Source organism: Molossus molossus, unplaced genomic scaffold, assembly GCF_014108415.1.
Source record: "Molossus molossus isolate mMolMol1 unplaced genomic scaffold, mMolMol1.p scaffold_m16_p_19, whole genome shotgun sequence".
Classification (NCBI taxonomy): domain Eukaryota; kingdom Metazoa; phylum Chordata; class Mammalia; order Chiroptera; family Molossidae; genus Molossus; species Molossus molossus.
This window is the reverse complement of record NW_023425354.1, coordinates 46,420,071-46,445,387: the sequence shown is the minus strand read 5'-3', so window position 1 is coordinate 46,445,387 and position 25,317 is coordinate 46,420,071. Positions and strand designations below refer to the sequence as shown.

General features: G+C 48.6%; 1 protein-coding gene and 1 pseudogene across 1 annotated transcript; one reads left to right on the top strand and one right to left on the bottom strand.

The window, feature by feature from the left end:
* Window positions 1–1,219: 1,219 nt before the first annotated feature.
* On the bottom strand, window positions 1,220–4,105 carry LOC118634878 (annotated as a pseudogene).
* Window positions 4,106–18,616: 14,511 nt separating this feature from the next.
* Window positions 18,617–21,277, top strand: LOC118634963 (phosphofurin acidic cluster sorting protein 2-like). Its single transcript, XM_036269832.1, has 2 exons — window positions 18,617–19,537; window positions 19,751–21,277. The coding sequence occupies exons 1-2, from the start codon at window positions 18,617–18,619 to the stop codon at window positions 21,275–21,277; spliced, it is 2,448 nt and encodes an 815-aa protein (XP_036125725.1).
* The last annotated feature ends 4,040 nt before the right edge of the window (window positions 21,278–25,317 follow it).

Sequence of the window (25,317 nt, the reverse complement as noted above, 5' to 3'; positions counted from 1 at the left end):
TTGCAGAAGATGCTGGGAACCTGCATTTTATCATGTGCCCCCTACGATTCAAATGGAGGTGATTCACCAGCCACAGAACCATCGCCTTATGTGTTCCTCACAGGAAATGCCATGAGCCGTGAACTTCCTTCCTGTGGACATGAACCTAGAATGAGTTTCCTCTGCTTCTCGCCACTAGGAGTGGTCCCCTCCGCATACTTCACATTTTTAATTTATTAATTAATGTGTCTTGCCCCCCCGCCCCCACTGCCCTGTGACCTCATTAGTGTTTCGGTTTTATCTCCATTTCCAATGCCAACGACATGGCCCAAACATAGAAAATTCTTGAGTTGTTTGTTGAATAAATATATAACAAAGATTTTATCCACCCCCCCCCCAAAAGGTTCTATATGTTATGAGTTTAGTTTCATAAAAAAATCCCCCGGAGGTAAATCCATGGAGACAGACAGAGAGGAGGGACTATTGGGCTGAGCAGGGAGGAGGAGGAATGACTGAGACCAGGTCCCGGTGTGTGTGGATGATGATGCTCTGGAACTAGAGAGTGGTTGTGATGTGACTGACAGTCGCTAAATGTTGTGCATGCGCTTAGTGCTGCTGGAACGTACACTTAGAAAAGTAATACAGTTCAATTTGATTTTATTTAAATTAAATTTATTTGAATAGCATTTTATTACATTTTTTAAAAAATACATTTTATTGTAACTAACTAGTATGACAAAAATATGGTATAATATAATTCAGGCTCCTTTCTCCCCCCTGTCAGACTGAAATATCTGGGGAACCACAAGCGGATGGTGCCGGGGCCTCTTGGCCAGTTGGCAGGTGGGCCCTGGGCTGGGTTGAGTGGCCTCCGTGTTCTGCTCAGGACGCCCCCAGTGGGAGGCTGGCTCTTGACCTCTGGCCGCTCAGCTCTGAGACTGGGCACACACCAAAGCTGGCCCTCGGGGGAAACTGAGTCCTGGCTTCCAGGAAGGACAGATGCCAAAGGCAAGAACCCTTCTCGCTGGCAGAGTTGGAGGTTCCTGAAGCCAAAACATACCTCCTACGATTCTCCAGCAGAACACTGTGTACTGACCTCCCACTTGCTGAAGTGTTCTGGTTAATGAGCAGAGTAGTGGGGGGCTCTCAGTGGGGGTCACCCCATCAGTTTCCAGGATGTGAGCACATTCGCACTTACGATGGTTTCTCTTTGTGTTCCAGGGTCTGTGTCTGTAGGAAACTAAAGTGTTAACAGAAGAGCAGCTGGGCCTTCCTGGGCTCGGCCACGGCAGGGCAAGAAGGTGGACGTGGGGTTTCAGAAGAGGCAGACGGGGAAGTGCTGGACGTGGGAGGACCCCTGGGCGTCCAGCTGGAGGGACTGCACGTCCTTCCACTCCACGCCATCGATACGGACGCGCTGCACGTTCTGCTGGTGCTGGGCCGTGCAGACCAGGCGGCTGATGCCCTCGATGCAGTGGCTTTGGGCCTCCACATCCTACTCCTGTGTTCTTGGTTAAAAAAATCACATTTTCATCCCTGTTCTTGGTGACCACAGTCATGGACACCAACATGCTAGGCGTGGCTCTGGCTTCACCCCTGCTGGGCAGCCTGCTGACCTGGAGAGAATGGAAGGTGCCCTTGAGCATGTTGGTGGCAGTAGGCAGGTCTCTGTCCTCCGCATCTCTCTCCTTGTTTGTGGGCTGAGCTGCCGTCCAGTAATATACCTGCAGCTCCATCGGCTCGGTGCAGACGCCCTGGCTGGGGGAGGAATTCCCACTCACGACGGGGAGGAGGACGGGCTGTGAGAGGCCTCCTTGGCGGCTGGAGATGTGGACGGCAGGGTGGACGAAAGCACACTGGAGCACGAGGGGGCCGCGTCACCTGAGTCTCCTGAGGTGGCCGAGGACGGTTCTACGGTTTCCACCTTCACCAGCCCCAGGAAGGGAATGAACCTCTGTGAGGACTGCTCATCGGGGCTCTTCTGCTTGTAGGTGAGCTTGGCTTGAGCGATGGGCAGCTGGTGGACAGAGCTGGCCCCCACGAGTTACCGTGTGACTGTGAACGCGATGTCATGCTTGTCCTGCTCAGTGCTCTGGGCCTCCAGCTTGGTGAACAGGTCCCGCCAGGCCCGGTCCGGGAAGAAGTTGTTGTCGTGGTAATCCACGGAGCACAGGTACCTGGGCACAAGGTGGGAACCCAGCGGGATGACCTGGAAGCACATGTAGGCCTGCAGCTCAGGCATCTTGGGGGACAGCTGCTCCACGTAGAGCCGCAGCACGGCGCTCAGGTAGTGCTGTGCCCCCACCACCGCGATCTTCACTGGAATCCTGGGCCGGGCACAGCGCTGGCTGTATCTCTCCATCTGCGACACGATGGTGCTGCAGGCCGCCTGGAGCTCAGCCTCGGAGCAGGTGCCCACCACGGGCAGATTTTGCTGCTGCAGGACATCCCACAGGAACTGCCCCTGCCAGTCGGAGGTGTTGATGAAGATGACGTGGTCAGGCAGCTGGTCATAGTGGTACAGAATGTCGTTTAACTGATCATGAACAATCTTCCTAGGAACCTGCAGCTGGTGCAGTGGGTCTGGGCAGCTCTCATTGTTCAGGCTATTGGACAGCGTGTTCTGTGGCCATGCCTGCTGTTCCTCCTTGAGGGACCTGCTCTGGTCCCCGTGGTCGGCCGGCTTCCCCTTGGACTTGGTGAAGGGACTGATGGGAGACTCGGCCTTGCTGATGAGTCTGCTAACCAGCAGCATTTCTGTGAACACGTCCTTGGTAAAGATTTCTGCCTTCTGGCTGTCCTCAGGCGGTGCCCGCTGCTCCCTGGGAGTGGGCGTGCTGTGGGCAGCTGAGTCAGAGAAAATGTCACTGAGCTGCTTGCCTCCCAGGACCCACACCTTCTCGGGCATGTGGGTGGGGCTTGGAGGCTCCAGGCACTGTGGATGCTCCCGATCCCCATCTGCAAGCTGGGGTGTGACCATTGTTTTAAGTATTGCCTGAGCTCGAGCTCATTTGTGCTCAGGATGTCCTCATTCTTCCTGGGCCTCTAGGGTGGCTGCGTGTGAAAATCTGGGTCAGAAAAACTGTCGCTCAACTGTTTGCCTCCCGGGGACCACATCTTCTCAGGCACATTGGTCAGACTCGAAGTCTCCTTCTTGGTCTGGACATTATGGATGCTGCCAATCTCTCTGCAAGCTGGAGTGTGACTAGTGTTCTAAGTATGGCCTGAGCTTAGGTTTTCTTGGGATGCTGTCATCATCCTCTATGTCTGGGTCATTGTTGCTAGGATACTTCAGGGTGACATTCACAAGGTTCAGGTCCTCCATGTTGTGGATGCTCCACAGGGTCCCGCTCTGAATACAGGACCTCCTCGGACACTGAACCTGCCCGGTAGCCCCACATCTTACTGTGTGAAGTTTAGTTGTTTGGTCATTGATGGAGTTTTGACTATGGATTGCTACTGCTTCTTCGACCTTCCCAAGTAAAAGTCATCCTCTTCAATGTCTAGCCCATGTGTGGCATTGTTCCTGTCCTCCTGCCCAGAGTGGAAGCTCTCATTCTCCTCCTCATACTTATCTGTGGCCTTGGCGATGGGGCCAACCTGCATGGCACAGTCCTCATGTTCAGTGGGCTGGCTGGTCAGGGAGAAGATCCAGATCTCAGCCACCTTGGGGCTGGTGTCCTTGAGGCTGCCGCAGAGGCTCAACACCTGGCCTCCCTCGAGGCGTCGCCGCATCACCTCGGCCATGGTGATGATGCCTGTGACCAGCATTGTGTAGGCAACCATCCTGTAGCCCAACTGTCTTAAAGCGCTCTGTGTGTGGCAACATGATTTTGAGCTTGTTGCCTTCTCCCTACAGGAAGTGGGGGTATAGCAAGGAAAATGTCAGCATCAGGTCAATATCCACATGTCCGCTGGAAAAAAGCATAATTTTGTGGGACCTAAGAACACGCTTGGAGCCCTGCATCTTGATGGCAATTACCCCTGACCGCAGCTCATGCCCAGGTTCCTTGCAGACCACCAGCCTCTTCAGGGTCAGTGTGCACAACATGGGCACGCAGGTGGGACAGGAGACATCCACCCCCCAGTCAGGGAACTAGTCCATGGGCATTGGCCTGTTGAGTGCACCTGGTACACCGGCCATGCTTCCTGTTGTTGATGAAGTTACAGATGCCTGTACTATGTTGGTTTTATTTTTATTCAGAATGAATGATCTCTCTCCCTGGAGTGGGACAGAGGAGAGACATGCCGTCAGAGGCAGCTCATAAAGTGCCAAGTGGAATGGTCACTGCAGCTAAGACTGAATCCCAAGTACTCAGTGATGATAGCGGTAGGTGACCAGTGTTTTGTAGGTGACCATCTTGTAGCCCAAGATGCTCTGCATTTTAAAGCGCTTCTTCCTGTGCAACATGATCTCCAGCCTGTTGCCTTCTCCTTCAGGAAGTGGGGTTACTGCAGGCAAAACGACAGTGTCAGGTTGGTCTCCACTTGTCTACTGTGTAACAGTACAATCCTGTGGGACCTAACAATGCCCTTAAAGCCCTGCATCTTGATGGCAATCATGACAGACCGTAGCTGATTTCCAAGCTCTTGAAAGACAACCAGCTACTTTGGTGTCTGGATACACAACCAGGGCCCACAGGTGAAGCAGGAGACGTCCACCCCCAGTCAGGGAACTGGTCCACGGGCACTGGCCTGCTGAGTGCGGCAGGTGCACCGGCCAGGCCTCCAGTCGGTGATGACCCCTCAGACGCCTGCACCATATAAGTCTCATTTCTACTCAGCATTGATCTTTCCTCTGGGGAGGGACAGGGGAGGGACATGCCCTCACAGGCATCCCATGAACGGTGGTGGATGGTCACTGCAGCTCAGACCAGAAACCCGAGCACTCAGTGACTGGTGGCAAGAGGTGGACACGAGTGATGGACGAGGGAACAGGTATTGGCAGGAAAAGCAGAATTGGAGTGAGGACTGAGGAATCACTTTAGTATCTCAGGCCATTTTTTTAGCAGAGGGTGGACAGCACCTGCCTGTATTAACAGTGTCTCCCCTGGGATTTCTGACTACACATCCCATTGTAAGATGAGAACACAGAGGCTCTTTTTGGGGTGGGAGTGTTCAGGATATTAGGACACGTGGGGTGTTCAGGGCAGCACCGTTGAAATGGCAAAAGAAGGGGATCTCATCCAGGTCTCGCCATAGTGAGAGATGGATCGCCATGGTAACCGGTCCCCCTCCTGGTATGTTGTGCATCTCAGGGATGTTCCAGCTTTAGATCTGCAGGGCCCATGGGGATGTGGTCTTTGAAAGGTCTGAGCCGACGGGAGATCACGCACACAACGCAAGGATAATGTAGAGCAAATGGCTTTATTGCATACGCCTGGGTGCAGGCCGGCTGAGCCAAGAAGGGCTCAGCCTAGAATTAGGATTGGGGTGTCAGTTATGTACCCTAATTTTAGCTTCTGGCATTTCCTGCGAATGTACTTCATCTGACCCATTGTCCACCTTGCAGTAGGGCTGGTTTGGTATCTCTTCCGGCATCTGCTGGGTTATCCATTGCCTTGTGGAAAATTTAGATAAACCTTATTTATACTCAATAGAAGGGTGAGCAAAGGTCATGCAAGCAACACAATTTCCACAGTTTCTGCCTTTTGCAAACTTTTACCTTTACCCTTTAAAACATTACTAACCCTTTCACTCCCACCTTATAATGATGATAAAGAAGGAAAAGGGGCAGAGTTTCTCTTTGTCTACTTTCTACAGCTGTGGGGTCATCATGGGCTCCTAAAAAGAATTTGTTAGATAACTTCTTGGGGAAAGGGGCGATAGGGTCCTTTTACCTGTGCTCGAACAAATTGTCTAGCTCTCTGGTTGAGTAAAATTTGCAGTTGATTTTGTGCAAACCTCTTAATCAGGCACAAGAGGCAGGGTCCGAAAAGCAATAATAAGGCAAATACAAGCGGCCCCATGAAGGGGAAGCCAGGTGTTTAGGCAAGGCTGCTTTTAGACTTGGCCAGACAGATTGAGCTCAGTGATCCTGACTACACTCCTTTAGCCACTGGGCACTGCCTAGAATTTGTTGTGTCCTCCCCTTGACCTGTCCAGTTGAGTTAACGTAGAAGCAACAAGATGTATTTGCTGTCATGCATACCTCCCTTCTCTGGCTAGTCAATGACCTAGTCAATGCCATTATCTGTTACCATGCAGGCAGGAGTGTTCAGGGATTTTGAAAGAAGTTTGAAATTTTTACCCGTATCAGTACCTATATTTGCCGTGGTGGCGGTTATGTTTATGGCATTATACGTGGCTCCTCCCAGGAGGCTGGCAGTGGTGATTGCAGCTATGACTCCTGCTACGAGGCCTCTGGCTTCCCTTTTTGTCCTATAATGGCTTCTGGGATCAGGACTTGATGAGGTTCAATTAGGAGTGAAGGAAGGGATTAAAGTATTGGTTGGGGTGACATATCCTACTGGCTGTTAATCACCCTGTTTTTCTGGGTTTAGGCATTGAATAGCAATTCCTCTCTTGGGGTCAGAAATATTTAGTTCACCCAAAAACATCATTCCTGCTGGTAGGAATGCAGTCCAGTCATATGTGGGCCGAGGGAGGTATTTGAAGGCCCGCAGTGAGGCTCAAATGATGAGACCGTGATAGAGGCGAGGGCTAGTGCCAAGTCAGAACTGCAGCCTGGACAGTGACTGATTTCCCTGGTATGACTCCTTTGGTATTGCATCAAGTCCCTCTGAGCTTGCACATATAAACTCCCATTGCAGGGCTTAGACACATAGTGAATAGTTAGATTGCAGGTGCCCCTTGTAAGGTTATAGTGAGAGAGATCATTCATGGTGCCCGGTTTCACAGTCTGTGTTCCTCCGGAAGATGAAGATCAAGCAAGCTTTTGCCCTTCTGCTCCAGGGGGGTTTTCTGTCCTCCCTGAGCTCACCTTAGGACACCTGCATTACTGATTGACAGGTATACTGCCCCAGTCAAACTCCCCACCTAGCACTGTCCCCAGAGCAGGTCTCGCCCAACTGGCACAGGGAATGGCTTGGCACCGGAATCGAGAGTTCCTCAGGGCTCCCCCTGCCCCCGCCTCACTGGGTCAGTGAAAACATGGTAAGAGTAGTGATATTTCACTGGAGGCCAGCAAGCTCCTTGAGGGGACTGAGGTGCACAGGGGTTTATTTTAGGAGAGGAAGCAGATTCTGGAAGGAGACAAAATAAAGAAGGAGAGTGGTTGGTGGGGAGAGAAGAAGTAAAGGTAAAGTAGCATGGAGTTTAGATAGGATGTCTCACCCTAACAAGGGGGTGGGGTAGACTGGTAACACAATAAAAGCGTGGAGAGAAATAAAGGGCCTGAAGAACATTCCTCTGGTTGATTGGGGAGGGGGAGCAAGAACCGCACAAAGAAGGGTGTGATCTGAGTGCAAAGGGGCCTGGATATAAGGCACCACAGACCATTTTTGTGGCCTTTGACAGAAATTGTCTAGGTTGGTAGAATGTCGAAAGAGCCATTCTCAGGCTATTGTGACCCGTTGTCTAATTTGTACTCAGGCCACGCAGTGTTGCAGTAAAAAATGAGTCTCTTGAGACTTAAGTCCTGAGCGAGCCCTGGGTCTGCAGATGTTTTAGGAGACATCTTAGGGGTGTTGTACCATGTATGTGTGAGAGGTCATGGTCTAGCAGTCTGACGGATACACTAGTGGAAGAAGAAGGCATCCCCCTTCTCCCCCAGAGCAGAGAGACATGCAACTCACCCATATCAGGCGTCCCTTGATATATGGTGAGCTGAGGGAACCTGGTTTCCAAGGGAGCGTGTCCCAATCAGTGCTGGATTTTGAGAAGGACAATCACACAGATGTGACTGAGAGACCTCCCGGATGAGGGATAACGAGACAGCCCAAAGATACAGACCAGTAGGCAATAAAAAACACTCAACAGTGAATTGAATTAGTGACCGGTGTTGATCCTGAATCGACAGGAAAGTTGGAGGTTAGTATCCAGCTGAGCATGTGATCAATCCCGGTCCGACAGGAAGCCCAGAGGACTTCGGGGGCCCGCAGTTGCCCCCTGTATGGGAGCCTCATAGACCTTTCAGGTTTGGGCACCAAATAAAAGGTCTGAGCCGGCGGGAGATCACCTCCACAACGCAAGGCTGATGTAGAGCAAAATGGCTTTCTTGTGTACCCCTGGGTGCAGGCGGGCTGAGCCAAGAAGGGGTCAACCTTGAATTAGGGTTGGGGTGTCGGTTATATACCCTACTTTTAGCTTTTCAAAGAACCAGCTCTTTGTTTCATGGATCCTTTGAATTGGTTTTTTGGTCTCCATGTCATTTATTTCTGCTCTGATCGTTACTATTTCCTTCCTTCTACGTGCTCTGGGGTTCACTTTTTGGTTTGCTTTCTAGTTCTTTAAGTTGTGAGGTTAGATATTCTGATTTTTTAAAATATATTAATACAAAAATTATTTAAATGTCTTTCTAATGTGGCAATATTGATAGATAATTCAAGTAAACAAAACCTCTTTAAGTTTTGGGGTTTGTAAATTTTTACAGAGTGTAAATGTTTTCTGAAACTAGAAATTTGAGAACTGTTTCCAAAAATACAAACATGCTTGAAATGATTCACATTAGATTCAGGAAAATGGTTCCTTTGAGGAAAAGGACAGAATGGGGGACAGGAATTTAGAAAATGTTTTAGTAGTATTGACACAAAGGTAACAAATTCATACCCTTTAAATTCTGTAGGGAGCACCTTTATGTCTAAAAATGTTGCCATATATTTGCCTGTTTGAAATTATTTATTTATAAAGTTTTAAATGATGTGAAAGTTTGGTGTCCATTTGGGTTTGACTTCTGAATCGGAGAAACAATCAGATGTGGGGAACATACTTGTTTCCTTTTTAAGCACATAGAAAATGTGGATAATACACATTTAATTTAAAAAGTAGTCAACTTTGAAATCCTAGAAAGAAAAGTGACCAGATGCCAGGAGTGGAAAGTGAACCCTTAGCAGTATGGAGGTGAATCGGTTGTCTCTCAGATTACTGGGGAGTTTAGGAGATGGCATTTTAACTCCCATAGAGACAGAGGGATCTGGAAATGGACTTCCTGCTTATAAAACATACAGGAGCTGAGGAAGCTCTGTCCATTCATGAGTAAAGTCTGGAAAGTTTCCACCCCCTGAGCCAGGGTCATAGCTGGAAGTGAGTTGCATCAAACCTTCCATACGTCACACGTCCCGATGTGTCACGTCTTAGGAAAAGTCGTCAGCTTGATCTTCCACCTCACTGCTTTACTCCTCAGCGGGGTCCGCCATGATCCTTTCACCATTTAGTCCATATTCGTCTTTTAACAATTACATTTTTTTTTATTTGCAAGATTGCTAATCAATTATTTTATATCACCACTGCCTTTACTTCATGAATGTGCCACCCTGCTACATACCATTATACTTTCCTTAAAATTCTATTCTTGGGCTTTATTAGGTCTATTTCCTTGGTAAGTTCTTCCCTTTTGTTTGTTGTTTATTGTCACACTTTTGTGGATTTCATGCTTTTGAAATGGCCCATGGTCCTTAATGTATGTACTGGTGTTTGTAGCTGAGATTATTTATCTAATTGTGCTTTGTCTCTGATTGTCACCTGCTTGAGTGAGGGTGGAGGTTAATACAAAGCCTCAGATTCTGCACTGTTCTTTGTAAGAGTTGGGTCTAGATAAGAATGTTAGCCAGGTCCTGGCCTGCATGGCTAAACAGTGGTTAAAACATCAGCTTGTGCACCTGAAAGTTACTGGTTTGATTCCTGGTCAAGGACATGTCTTGGGTGGAAGATCCATCCCCAGCCCTTATGGGGTCATGTGGGAGGAATCCAATCAATATATCTGTCTCATATCGATGTTTCTTCATCTCTTTTTCATTCCTCCCTTCCCCTCTATCTAAAATGGAATAATATCCTTGGTTGAGGTTTAACAAAAAGAGGGGGGAAAAAAAAAAAAAGAAATCACAGGTAATAAAATATTGGGCTTTTTTTAGTAATACTTTTTTCTGAAATATCTTCTTTGACCAGGAAAATTTTTTAAAAATGGAACTATATCAAACTGAAAAGTTATTGAACAGCAAAAGAAGTCACCAACAATATGAAAAGACAACACACTGAATGGGAGAACATATTAGACAATGATACATAACATTTATAAGGGGTTAATATCCAAAATACATAAAGAACTCTTACAACTCAACAGCAAAGAAGCCAGAAATCCATTTAAAATAGTACCAATGACCTAAACAGACACTTCTCCAAACAGAACATACAGATGGACAATAGACATATAGAAAGATGCTAAATATCACTAATTGTTAGAGAAATATTCATTGAAGCCATTGGTGCAGCCACTGTAAAAAACTGTGTAGAGTTTTTGATCCAGCAATTCCTCCTTTTATGATCCAGCAATTCCTCTTGTGGATACACATCTGAAAACCCCAAAACACTCCGTTGAAAGAGTATATGCAGTGCTTTGTCCATTGCAGCATTATTTTCTTTTTTTCTTTTTCTCACCTGAGAGAGAGAGAGAGAGAGAGAGAAGCATCGATGTGAAAGAGATACATTGACTGGTTATCACCCACATGACCCCAACCGGGGCAGGGACAAACTGCAACCAAGGTACATGCCCATAGTGGGAACCAAACCCAGGCCTCTCTGGACTGCGGGCCGATGCTGTAACCACTGAGCTAAACCAGCCAGGGCTGCAGCATTATTTTATTTTTATTTTTACTTATTTACTCCTTTTTTACCTCATTAACACCCTCCTCCCCATTCCCTCCACCACATCCCAGTTTTGTTGTCCATGTCCATTGGTTATATGTACATGCATATAAGTTTATTGGTTTTTCTCTTTCCTCCCCCTACCACCCCCTCTTCTGAGGGTTGTCAGTCTGTACCCTACTTCCATGTTTCTGGGTCTATCCTATTCCTCAGATTGTTATGTTCATTATATTCCACAAATAAGTGAGATCATGTGGTATTTGTCTTTTACTGCTTGGCTTGTTTCACTTGGGATGATACTTTCCAGGTCCCTCCATGTTGTCTCAAAGGATAAGAGATCTTTCTTTCTTACAGCTGCATAGTACTCCATTGTGTAAATGTACCACCGCTTTTTTATCCATTTGTCTACTGATGGACAATGGCCAAGCTGTAAAAGCAACACAGTTCCCACCCACAGATGAGTGGATAAAAAGCTGTGGTACACCATACAATTCAATGTTGCTGAGTCATGAAAACAATGAGATATTATCATTTGCAACAGCAATAATGAACCTTGAGGGTATCATACTGAGTAAAATTTGTCAGCCAGAGAAAGACAAATACAACACATTTTCACTTATATGTGGAATCAAAGAACAATATAAAGGAAGAAACAAAACAGAAACAGACTGATAGATAGAACAGACTGATGGTTGCCAGAGAGCAGAGGGTGGGGGCCTGGATGGTAAAGGTGAAGGAACTGAGAAGTTCAGATTGGAAGTTACAAAATAGTCACAGGAAGGTGAAGCGCAGTAACTATTGCAGTAACTGCGTATGATGCCTGCCGGGTACCGGGAATATCAGGGACTCACTATGTAAAGTACATGATTATCTAAGATTACACTGAATGCCTGAAACTACTACAAAATAATATTGAGAGTAAACTGTAATTTAAAATTTTTTAAATACTGCACAATTTGATCTGTGTTTGTGTAAGTATATATGTATATATATGACATAAATGTGAGCTGAATGGTGTATAAAAAATGATAAATAAATAAGATGACCAAAGTCAATTTGGCTGTAACAACTGGGCTGATCTGTGGTGGATGGATCTGCTTATCTGTTCTCTCAGCAGCTGTGCCCTGAGCACTCAACCTGGCTCCATACCAAAAAAAACCACAAAAAAACAGGCCCCTGCCCTCCAGGAGCTCCCCGTGCAGGGAAGGGGGGCACAGCACGCAAACAGCACGTGAGAAGAAAGAGCCATTGCTCTGCGGGGACAGAGCAGGTGCCACGAGGAGGGCTGGAGGCTCCAGGTGAGGGGCTGAGAAGCTGCCCTGAGCTGACATGTATGTTCCCAGCGGCAGGACCAGAAGGAGCCAGCCCTGCACACACTCCGGGCATGTAGCCTGGCAGAAGGCACAGCTGTGCAGACACGTGGAGCAGAGGGTGTCTGCACAGAGAGGCGGGGAGGAGGAGGTGGGCTGGCTGGGGGAGCTGGGGGAGATGAGGGAGGGAGGAGGGCAGGGCCAGGGCTGGTGCTGGACGACTGTAAGAGTGACCTGTTGCTGTGGGACCGCGTTACCCCACCCTGGAGACTTAACCAACAAACACTCATCGGCTCACAGGTTCTGTGACAAGGAACCCAGCGTGGCTCAGAGGGTACGACTGCCGGTGTCTCTCACTGAGGTCTCAGCTGAGGCAGGGACTGTGTCCCTCAGGATCTGGGCTCCCTCGGGGTCCTTGGGATTCAGTTGGGACTGGAGGCCTAGTGCTCTGTCTGTTGGTCTCCCTCGGTGCTGGGCCATGTGGATGTCCAGATATCAACACCCAGCACAAAGGCTCATTCCTCAGTGTGACCTGAGAGAGACACAGACATAGTGAACACAGGTCAGAGTGAGCACCTGGTCAGGCCCTGACTTTTTTTTTTTTTTTTTCTTTATTTTTTTTTAATCCTCATCCGAGGACATTTTTCCATTTTTTGTACAGACAGAGTGGGAGGGAGAGAGAGAGGAAGAGACAGAGAGGGAAACATCGATGTGAAAGGGACACATCGAGTGGCTGCCACCCGCACGACCAACCAGGGCCGGGGACAAACTGCAACCGAGGTACATGCCCTTAGCGGGAACCGAACCCGGGTCTCTCCGGACCGCAGGTGGACACTCTAACCGCTGAGCCAAACCGGCCAGGGCGAGGCCCTGACTTTTTATAACCAAGTCATGGAAGTGATGTTGGATCATTTGACATCTTTCATGGAGTCACTAATGACAACCACACTTAAGTGGAGGGGACACATTCACACTCCACCAGGAAGATGGAGACCATGGCGAGTCAGTGAGGAAAGAAGCCAGTGACCCAAGAAACCCATGCCTTGCCCAGAATCACACATTGGTCAGAATGCAGAGCCTGAGGTAATTCAGGTGTGTGTCATCAAAGTTGGGGTGCTGGCCGCACCCAGGTTTTCTCAGGGGCTCTGGAAGAGGCTGTGTGGTGAAATCCTGGACAGACATGGAGATGGCATGGGGGAAATGGTGAGGATTTGGTACCTAGAGGAGCATTTGGCCAGTATTTGTCTGACAAGTAGCCCAGATCTGGAACCATGGACGTTCACCTCTGTCCACAACCCACCCAGAATAGAGGGACCCCTGTATGCTGAGCTAATGCTTACACAGTTCTTAATCACACCATTGTTGGATAATTGGGAGACTGAGGCACATACAGAGGCAGAAATTGCCCAAGGTACATGACATTCAGAGTCCAGAGTTCAGGAAAGATTAAATTTTCCAGGACAAGGCTCCAACCTCCTCCACAAAATTTGTTTGGGAATAAGAAATCCTGACATATGGGAAGCAGCTGCCTATTTCTCCCTAGGTGAGGGCCGTTTTGTTCTGGGATCCAGAATGAGACACACACACACACACACTCACACACACTCACTCACAGGCATACTCACTCTCTAAATATAATGACAATGGGTAGGATTGGAAGAAATGCAGACACAGAGGAGGTGACAACAGGAAGGAAAATGAGGTTGGAGGCAATACCTCCCATGACAGCCTCCCCAGCCTTATAGCTCTGACCCCACATGTGCCTGAACTTCCCTAAGTAGCACCTGCCAGAATAATCCCATGTGCAGGCCGGAGCTGGACAGGCCCTACAGGCACAGTGACTTATCCAGGATCAAGAAGAGGTAAGAAAGAGAATTCGAGTGTGAACCAGATCTGTCTCCTCAAATGTAGGACCTGGCTGCACCCAGACCTCAAGGGGGCTGTGGAGAGGGGTGTGTTGGGGTCACTGTGTGCAGAGATGGTGTTCCATGGAGAAGGGGGTGAGCAGTCAGCGGCCCCCAGGACTGTCTATCTAGCTGCCATTACATGAGGGGACGCAGGGAAGGCCATCCCAGGAAGTGAGGTCACTTTGCAAGAGAACTTGGAACCCGGTAAACAGGCCCCACCTTCTAGCAACTGCCCAACAGCCAGCTCAGTCGTAAGAGACAGTTCACAGAGCAAGATGTTCTCTTGCTGTGTTCCCACTCATCGGGGCTCTTGTTTCCGGAGACCCCACAGTGAGAGTTCTTCCAGACGTGGGTTCAACCTTTGTCTGCGACATCTTTGGCCATTTTCAAGAAGATGGACCGAGGTAACACAGGCGGCCTGGGTCGGACCATCCAGGCCAGGCGGCCATCCCTGTGCAGCCCACACACCCTCCCTTCATGTGGGGGGTGGCGGGGAAGGAACGTGAAGGAGGACCCCTGGGCAGGAGCAGTTGCTGGGTGGTGGAAACATGAGGTCCTGCCATGATCACAGCCCAGGGCAGGGCAGGCAGGTGGAGGGGGGCTTCCCCAGGGGCCTCTTATCTGTTCCAGGGAGAGTCCTCGGCCCTCAGCCTGTCGTGCCTTTTCCTCCCCAGTGGAGGTCTGAGCAAATCATGGCGTGTGTGTGTCTGGACTGGAGGGTCCCAGGGGTCTGAGAAGCAGCACAAACAGGCTCTGAGGCTTTCTGCCTGGTGACTGGGAACTGTCTTCACAGAACTCCACACAGGACAGCGGACAGGAGCTCACAGATGGGGTCCTGAGCTCCATCCCCCTGCAGGAGGCACAGGAGCCCCGCCCACCCACAGGGGTGCAGCACGGCCGCCTCAGGGTGAGTGTAGGTGGAGAGGTGACCCAAACTCCAGGACCCCATGCAGTTAATGTGGCCCCCAAGGTCCAGATGTCACCCTGCTACTCCCCTGAGATCCCTTCTAGAGTCTGGGAATCTGGATCCCCATCTCCTCCCCACCCACTCTCGCTGTCCAGCCACTTTCAGACCAGCTGCCAAGACACTGTCCTCAAATTTTTATAAATATCAGATGAGACTTTGGTGCCATTTTGCTTCATGTTCAATCATTTTTTAAATCTGGTAGCTTATTAGTGGAGTCTTTAGGGGTCTCTATGTACAATATCATGTCATGTTTGAATAACGACAGTTTTACTTTCTCCTATTCTATTAAGGTGCCTTTTATTTTTTCTTCTTGTCTGAATGTTGTAGTGATAATTTCTAGTACTATGTTGAAGAATACTGGTGAAAACTGACATCCCTGATTGGTTTTTTTTTTTTTTTTAAGGGAAACACTTTTAGTTTTTGCCACTGATTATGATGTTGGCTGTAGGCTTTTTATATATGGCCTTTATTTAATTGGGTATAATCTTTCTATTCCCACTCTGCTGAGAGTTTTTATCACAAATGGGAGCTGGGTTTTGTTGAATGTTCTTTCCACAACTGTTAATACGATCATATAATTGTTATCATTCATTTTGTTTATATGATGTATCACTTTTATCGATTTACCAATATTGTACCGAGCCTGCATCCCTGGGATAAATTCCACTTGTTCATGTTGAATAATCTTTTAAAATATATATCTGGATCCAATTTTCTAATGTTTTATTGTTGTTGTTGTTTTAAGATTTTGGCCTCTATGTTCATCAGGGATATTGACCTGTAGGTTTTTTTCTTTGTAGTGACTTTACCTGGTTTTGGAATTGAGATAATGATGGTCTCTTAAAAGAGCTTGGAACTCTTCCTTCCTCTTGAATGTTTTAGAATAGTTTCAGGAGGAGAAGAGTTAGTTCTTCTTGAATATTTGATCAAACTCTGCTGTGAGGCTGTCTGGTTCATGACTAGTTATCTGAGAGATCTGTGAATACTACTTCAACTTCATCATCATTATTATCATCATTTTGGTCTATTCTGGCTCTGCGATTTTTCCTGATTCAGTTTGGGAAGACTGCTATTTCTAGGAAATTGTCCATTTCTCCCAGGTTGTCCTAGTTGTTTGGAATAGTTTCTTAGAATTGTTATATTTCTGTTGTTACTTCACCTGTTTTTATTTCTGATTTTATTTATGGGTCCTCTCTGGTTTTTGAAGAGTCTCACTAGAGGATCACCGCTTTCCTTATCTCTGTCAAGAACCAGGGCTCTTTTTATTGATCTTTTATCTCTATATAATTTTTTTTGTTAGTCTCTGTCATTTATTTGCACTGGGATCTTTATCATTTCTTTTCTTCTACTTACTCTGAGCTTTTCTTCTGTTCTCTTTCTAATTATTTACTTGTAGGGTTAGATAGTTTATTAGCTACTGTTCTTGTTTCTTGAGTTTGGCCTGTGGTGCTATGATTTGCCCTCTCAGAACTGGTCTTGATGTGTCGCAGAGACTTGGTGTTGCTCTGTGCTCCTTTTTATTTTTTTCCAGGAATTTTTTATTTCTTCCTTGATCTCATTGGTAACCCATTCATTGTTTAATGACATGCACTTTAGCCTCCATGTGTTTGAAGGCTTTTGTGTGTTTTTATTTAGTTGACTTCTGATTTCATGCCATTGTGATCAGAAAAGACATTTGATATGATCTCAACCCTCTTGTATTTTGCAGAGACTCAGTTTGTGTCCTAACATGGGGTCCCTCTTTGAGACTTTCCCATGTACATGTGAGAAGGATGTGGCCTCTACAATTATGGGTGGAAAGTCTGTTAAGTTTATTTGATCTAGTGTGCCACTTAGTGTGGGAGACATTTTGCATGGCGTCAATTTTGTTATAATCTGCTCTGCCATCGCCTGCCCCAAGGCAGGATATCTCTGCATTCTGCATTTCTTTATCTCTGTATTTTGCATTTCTTTAGGTAACCATTTACTCATCAGCCAGTCTTTACTGACCTTTTGTTCCTTTTGTACTATTTCCTAGAATTGCTTCGGGCAAGCCTGGTGCTTGGCAACAGGTGCTTCTTGCCCTATATATTGTATGAATTACCCCTGAATAAACGAGACTTGATCAGAATCCTGTCTTGTCTCCATTTCTCGTGTCTCCTGCCCCTCCTCATCCTCACTCCCCCTCTAGAGTCCTCGTTGCTCGACCTGCGGGACGGGTCAACTTAGGGTCACTGTTTCCTTGTTAATTTTTTGTCTGGAAGATCTATTCAGAGAAGCCAGTGGGGTGTTAAACTCCCCTACTGTGAATATATTGCTGTCAATTTCTTTCTGAATGTCCTCCAAGAGTTTTTAAAAATACATTTCAGTGCTCCTATACTGGGTCTATATGTGTTTACCCGAGTTACAGCTTCTTGTTGGATCCATTCCTTTAGAATTATGTAGTGACCTTGTTTGTCCACAGATATTGCCTCTTTAATGCCCATCCCCAGGTGTCCATGAATGCCTGGTAATCCCTGCACAACTTGTCCCAGTCTAACACACCATCGTGATTAGTAGTGATGTTTTCCCCAAAGGACATGGGGCTCATGGTACCAAGTATGTTGCTTTGCCATTTGCTGCGCTGAGGACCATGTCATCCTGGCCGCTTCAGGTAAGGAGCCGAGGGCGCCATGGTACTAAGTCTGTGGCTTTGCCAATGGAGGCCCTGAGAATTGCATCCTGGCCCCTACAGGTAAGGAGCTGGGGGCCCACGGGCTGCAAAACACAGCAGGAGGAGGACTGGTTACCATGACGATCCACGTGTTCACTGCAACTAGACCGGACGTGATTCCCTCCTGTTACCATTTCAGTGGTGCTGCTCTGAACATCCCACAGTCCTAATATCCTGACCCTCCACCCCAGGAAAATCTCTGCGTTCTCATCATAGAATGGGGTGTTTAGTCAGACATCCCAGGGTGACAGTTTAATACAGGGGGTGCTGTCCACCCTCTGCCAAAATAGTGACCTGAGATACTGAAGTGTTTCCTCTGTCATCACTTCAATTCTACATTTCCTGCCATAAACCTTTTGTTTTGTTTCTTCATTTTCAAATTGATTAATTTTTGTTATAGATGTTTCTCCTTTTCCCCCATTGACTCCCTGCTCCCGATTCCCCCCCACACTTCATCCCCAGCATGGGTGTCTATGTCCATTGTGTAGCCATATATGCATGTAAGTTCTGTGGTTTATCTTTTCCCTCCCCCAACTCCCTCTTCTGAGTTTTCTCAGTCTATACCCTACTTCGATGTCTCTGGGTCTATTTCACTAAGAACCTTTTCTCTCCTGTCGTCACCTGTGTCCCACCTCTTGCCATCATCACTAATGGCTTGTGGGTTCAGTCTTAGCTGCAGTGACCATCCCACCTGGCACTTCATGAGCTGCCTCTGACGGCATGTCCCTCCTCTGTCCCACCCCAGGGAGAGAGATCATTCACCCCGAATAGGAGGAAAACCAACATGGTGCAGGCGTCTGCATCTTTGTCCAGAACCGGAAGCCAGGCCGGTGCACCAGCAGCACTCAACAGGCCGGTGTCTGTGGATCAGTTCCCTGACTGGGAGGTGGACGTCTCCTGCCCCACCAGCGTGCCCAGGTTGTGCAGCCTGACTGTGAAGAAGCTGGTGGTCTGCGGGGACCTTGGGCATGAGCTGCAATCGGCAGTTATAGCCATCAGGATGCAGGGATCCAAGCACCTCCTCAGGTCGCACAAGATCATGCTGCCCCCAAGTGGCCACGAGGAGAATGACCTGACGTTGACCTTCTCCCTGCGATATCCCCACATCCTAAAGGGAGAAGACAACAAGCTGGAGATCATATTGCAGCGCAGAAAGCGCTCAAAGGTGCGGACCCTCTTGAACTGCAAAATGGATGCCTACAAAACACTGGCCACAGGTACCATCAACATGGCCGAGGTGATGCAGCAACCCCTCGAGGGAGGCCAGGTGTTGAGCCTCTGCAGCAGCCTCAAGGATGCCAACCCCAAGGTGGCCGAGATCTGGATCTTCTCCCTGACCAGCCAGCCCATCGAGCATGAGGACTGTGCCATGCAGGCTGGCCCCATCGCCAAGGCCACAGATATGTATGAGGAGGAGAAGGAGAGCTTCCACTCTGGGCAGGAGGACAGGAAAAACACCTCACATGGGGAAGACCTGGAAAAGGATGACATGGACTTGGGGAAACCCAACAAGCAGTGGCAGTCAGCAGTAGAGACTACATCTATGATGAAACATCAAAGCTTCTGGCCAAATGATGTGGGGCTGCTGCCCAGTCTCTCAGTGTCACAGGAGGTTCTGGATTCTGAGCAGGACACACTGGAGCATGGCCCCAGGATGGAGGAAGACCTGAACCTGATCAACATCACCCTGGAGTATTCTAGCGATAGTGGCCCCGAAACGGAGGTTGATGACAGCACCTTGAGCACCCCCAAGTCCCAGCTCCAGAAATACATCGAAAGCCTGTCACAAACCAGCCTGCACACAGAGTCCGGGAGCTTCCAAAGTGCCTGGAGCCTGAAGGAGCCTCCGAGTCCAGCCAGTGAGCCAGCGAAGATGTGGGCCCCGGGAGGCCAGCAGCCGAGCGACAGCATCTCACAGCCAGTTGCTCACAGCATGCCCACCCCTAGTGGCCCTGACTTGTGGAGTGATGACAACATCTCGAGCACCCCTGAGACCAAGCTCGAACCATATATAGAATACCTGTCACAGTCCTCCTTGGAGACAGAGACCGACAGCATCCACAGTGCCCAGAACCACATGGAACCTCTTAGTCCCACCAACGCTCCAGAGGTGTGGGTCCCGGGAGGCCAGCAGCTGGATGACAGTTTTGCCGACTCAGTTTCCCACAGCACGCCCTCCCCTGAGGAGCAGCCTGCACAGCTGGAGGACAGCCCAGAGGCTGAGACCTCCATGGAGGACGAGTTCACAAAGACGCTGCAGGCCAGCAGGCTTATCAGAAAGCCAGAGTCTCTCATGAGTCCCTCCAGCAAGCCGGAGTGGAAGCAGCCCAACCACGGAGGCCAGAGCATGTCCCTCATGGGGGAGCAGCAGGCGGGGCCACAGGACGAGCTGTCCCAGAGCCAGCACAACAAGACCTGCCCAGACCCACAGAGCCAGCTGCTGGTCCCCAGGGAAAGTGTTCATGAGCAGCTAAGGGCCATTCTATACCCCTACGACCAGCTGCCTGACCATGTCATCATCATCAATACCTCCGACTGGCAGGGGCAGTTCCTGTGGGATGTCCTGCAGCAGCAAAATCTGCCCGTGGTGGGCACCTGCTCCGAGGCTGACCTCCAGGCGGCCTTCAGCACCATTGTGTTGCAGATGGAGAGATACAGCCAACACCATGCCCGGCCTCGAATACCCATGAAGATCGCGGTGGTGGGGGCACAGCACTATCTGAGCGCCGTGCTGCGGCTCTACGTGGAGCAGCTGTCCCCCAAGATGCCCGAGCTGCAGGCCTACATGTGCTTCCAGGTCCTCCCGCTGGGGTCCCACCCCGTGCCCTGGTACCTGTGCTCCGTGGATTACCACGACAACAACTTCTTCCCGGATCCGGCCTGGCGGGACCTGTTCACCAAGCTGGAGGCCCAGCGCACTGAGCTGGACAAGCAGGACATCGTGTTCACAGTCACCCGCTACCTCGTGGGGGCCAGCTCTGTCCACCAGCTGCCCATCGCTCAAGCCAAGCTCACCTACAAGCCAAAGAGCCCTGATGAGCCATCCTCACAGAGGTTCATTCCCTTCCTGGGGCTGGTGAAGGTGGAAACAGTGGAACCATCCTCGGCCACCTCAGGAGATTCAGGTGATGCGGCCCCCTCGTGCTCCAGTGTGCTTCCGTCCACCCTGCCGTCCACATCTCCAGCCGCCAAGGAGGCCTCTCACAGCCCGTCCTCCTCCCCGTCCGTGAGTGGGAATTCCTCCCGCAGCCAGGGCGTCTGCACCGAGCCGATGGAGCTGCAGGTATATTACTGGACGGCAGCTCAGCCCACAAACAAGGAGAGAAATGCGGAGGACAGAGACCTGCCTACTGCCACCAACATGCTCAAGGGAACCTTCCAGTCTCTCCAGGTCAGCAGGCTGCCCAGCAGGGGTGAGGCCAGAGCCACGCCCAGTTTGTCCATGACTGTCATCACCAAGGACAAGGACACTGAGGAGGCGGATGTGGAGGCCCAAAGCTACTGCATCGAGGGCATCAGCCGCCTGGTCTGCACGGCCCAGCACCAGCAGAATGTTCAGCGCATCCTTATCGATGGCGTGGAGTGGAAGGACGTGCAGTCCCTCCAGCTGGACGCCCAGTGGTCCTCCCACGTCCAGCACTTCCCCGTCTGCCTCTTCTGAAACCCCAAGTCCACCTTCTCGCCCTGCCTTGGTCGAACCCAGGAGGGCTCAGCTGCTCTTCTCTTAACAATTTAGTTTACTATAGAGACAGACTCTAGAAACACAAAGAGAAACCATCATAAGTGCAAATGTGCTCACAACCTGCAAACTAATGCGGTGACCCCCACTGGGAGCCCCCAACTGCTCTGTTATTAACGAGAACACTTCCACGGGTGGGAGGTCAGGCAGGCAGAACACGGAGGCCACTCAACCCCGCCCAGGGCCCAGCTGCCAACTGGCCAAGTGCCCCCAGAACCACCTTGTGGTTCCCAAGAAACTCCAGCCTCACAGGGAAAAAAAATGCCTATATTTATATTAGACTCTATTTTTCTCACATTATTTAGTTAAAATAAAATACATTTTAAGTAAAATGTAATGAAATGCTATGAAAATTAATTTAATTTAAATAAAATCAAAGGAAACTGTATGATCCTTCCAAGTGTATGTTCCAGCAGCACTAAGCGCATTCACAACATTTAGCGACTATCAGTCTCATCACAACCAGTCTCTAGTTCCAGAGCATCATCATCCACACAGACCAGGACCTGGTAGTCATTCCTCCTCCCCCCTGTTCAGCCTGACAGTCCCTGATCTCTGTCTGTCTCTATGGATTTACCTCCAGGGGATTTTCATGAAACTAAATTCATAGCATATAGGGCTTTTTGCGGGGCGTGAAGTTGTTAAATTTTTGGTCATTCATTTATTCGACAAACAACTAAGCACCTTCTATGTTTGGGCCATGTCCTTTGCACGGGGAATGGGGATAATACCTAACCCCTAATGAGTTCACAGTGTAGTAGGGGGGAGAGACACAGAGGGGACCACTCTTCCTGGCAAAGAGGAGAGGAAATTTATGCCAGGGTTCATGTTCATAGAAAAGAAAAACACAGCTGATGAGCATGTTTTGTGAAGAACACATAAGGCGATGATTGTGTGGCTGGTGATTTACCTCCATCTGAATTGTGTGGGGCACGTGATAAACTGCAGGTTCCCAGCATCCTTTGAAAACATTATAATTCAGTGGGTTGGGATCTGGGACATGGGAATTTGCATTTGAAAGTACTCAAGATAAAGCTACCGCAACTGAATGTCAGAGGACCTGTGCAATAAGGTTTCTCCTTCCCCTGGGAGGAAGACTGATGTGCACATCTGAAATGCTGACAGTGTTAGTCTTTCAGGAGAGGAGGGAATAGAGCACAGGAGGGAGCTCACGTCTACTGAGCTCTACCGTGGTTTGTACATGTTCATTTAATTCTCACAATAAACCTATGAGGTAGATATAATTATTATGCTCATTATACAGATGAAGAAATTCTAAAATATTTAAATAGCCATGATGAGTTTGGCTCAGCATCGGAGCATTGGCTGGTGGACCAAAGAGTCAAAGGTTTGATTCTGGTTAAGGGCATGTACCTCGGTTGCAATTCCATACCCGGCCCTGGTTTGGTTGTGCTAGATGGTGGGTCAATCTCAGCCCCAGGGTGGGTGTGGGAGGCAATCAATCGATGTGTTTCTCTCACATCAATGTTTCCCCCTCTCTTTCCCCCTCCCCTCCTCTCTAAAAATCAATGGAGAAAACGATCCTTGGGTGTGGATTAACAACAACAGAAACAACAAAATGAACAGCTAGAAGGTGCTTTGATTAGTCCAATGTAAGTGCAAAAACCTTTCCTCAGCAAGTGGGGATTTAGGGCAAAGCTGGGAGAGACAATGAATTGAGCAGCCAGTTCTTACTTCTTTCCCATCATTTTCTAGGTCGGAGGTGTTAGGAAAATATACTACGCCTGGGAACTGGTTCCATGTCCAAGAATAGTAAACATAACTAAATACTTGCAAAAGCAATTCCACATGATGTTAAAGACTTTTGGGATTCAAAACATCCAGACTCAGGTTTCTCAAAAAATAAACTGTCAGAACTAGGAAGAAAACAAACACACACACACCCTGTGAGGTCTGGGTACATCCCACTCAGCATTCAGTGTGGACAACCAGTCTCAGGCCGGAGCAGCAAAGGGCTGGGTGTGTTAGAGCAAGAAAGGGGAAGTCATAGTAGAGCAGCTGAGGGCAATCATGGGGGTGGGGCTGGGCCTCATGTTCAGAAAGCTGGTGTGTCACCACCACCCTCTGATGTCACTGAGCTTGGAGCCATCACAGTGACACCGCACATCAAATATGAGTTTCCAGCGGTGGAGAGCTCCTTGCATATTTTTGGTGTTTTAAACAAACTTTGGAGTCCAAGGGTGGAGTTTGATCCATCACTGACCCTGGGGACAGGCAGCACACAGCTAAGATTTCACTGCTGAGCGTAACCAAGGTTGTAAGCCAGACTTTATTTTATTGCTGTATTTGTTTAACCCAATCTGGGAAAATTTTCTTTCACCCACTTTATCATATAGTACTGGCATGGCTTAGAGTTTTTTAAAACAAATAAACAAACATGCAAATCTGGACTGACCCTCTCCTTACAAAAAAAGTTGCTTTCTGTACACTAAACTGATTCACCCTCGAAACACAACTTTTATTTATTTATTTATTTATTTATTTTTTTGGTACGTGCCCTTACCGGGAACCAAACCCGGGACTCTCTGGTCCGCAGGCCGATGCTCCAACCACTGAGCCAAACCGGCCAGGGCCGAAACACAACTTTTAAAAGTCAGTTAGGAAACCAGGTGGCACACACAACAGTTTGAAAATATTCAGGCCCTGGCCCTGTGTGTCTGAGTGTCCCTGAGCCTACTGACACTTCAAACCAGCTACACTACAGGCAATTGTGGTGGGCGGGCATCCAGATGGAGTCTCAACCCTGATGACAATACCTCGTTGTTCCAGAGTCTGAGCAGGATCTGGGTTACGTCTATGGCCAGCCAATAGGAACGTGGGAAGAGGATGTGAAGCCCACATCTAACTACAGCAGGTCTTCAGCTTTTCCTGAAACAAGCTTATAAAGATGGAGAACTGGACCTGGCCGATTTGGCTCAGCAGTTAGAGCATCAGCCCATGGACCAGAGAATCCTGGGTTTGGTTCCTGCTAAGGGCACGTACCTCGATTGGAGTTTGTCCTTGCCCCAATTGGGGTCATGTGGGTGGCAGCCACTCGATGTGTCTCTCTCGCATCGATGTTTGTCTCTCTCTCCCCCCCACCTCTCCTGCTCTATCTGAAGATAAATGCAAAAATGTCCCTGGATGAGGATAAAAAATAATAATATAATAATAATAATAAATAAAAATGGGGAACCAATCATTTGGGCACTGGGCAGTCCACATGGCAAGAATGCAAATGCGCCCTGGCCAGTTTGGCTCAGCGGTTAGAGCGTCGGCCTGCGGTCTGGAGAGACCCGGGTTCAGTTCCCGCTAAAGGCACGTACTTCGGTTGCAGTTTGTCCCCAGCCCTGGTTGGTCGTGCGGGTGGCAGCCACTCGATGTGTCCCTATACATCGATGTTTCTCTCTCTCTCTCTCCCTTCCTCTCTCTCCCTCCCACTCTATCTGTACAAAAAAAAAAAAAAAATGGAAAAATATCCTCGGGTGAGGAAAAAAAAAAGAATGCAAATGCACCTATAACCAGGGTTACACTCTGAAAATCAAGTCAACTGTCCTGCAGGTCCTTGGCTGGCTCTGGTCATGACCTCCAACACTTAAAATGGAAATCTAAGTCTGCTGAGGGTTAAGTATCAGAACATGTGAGCACCCTCGTCTCTCAACACGGGCAGACCCTGAGAGAGCCCGACCACACTGCCCAGGTTTAGCCCGTCTGCATTTGTGCTTTTTCTCTCCGTTTCTTTAATTGTGGTAAATAAAATTCAAACTGACCATCTTAAGTATCTTAACTTGTAGGTTCTTGGTATTAAGTGCATTCATGTTGTTGGGCAACCATTACCACCATCCATCTCTAAAACTTATCTTATAAAATGAAACTATATCCCTTGAACAATAACTCCTTCCCCTGCTCCTGCCAGAGCCTGGTAACAGACCGACTTGCATGAGCGAATGAGAGAGAACAGG

What these genes read in the sequence shown, in the direction of transcription:
- LOC118634963 (XM_036269832.1), top strand. Translation starts at nt 18,617, where the DNA reads ATGCAGGGATCCAAGCACCTCCTCAGGTCGCACAAGATCATGCTGCCC. An exon ending in GCGACAGCATCTCACAGCCA is followed by an intron (nt 19,538 to 19,750) that starts GTTGCTCACAGC and finishes GGAGGCCAGCAG; the next exon opens with CTGGATGACAGTTTTGCCGA.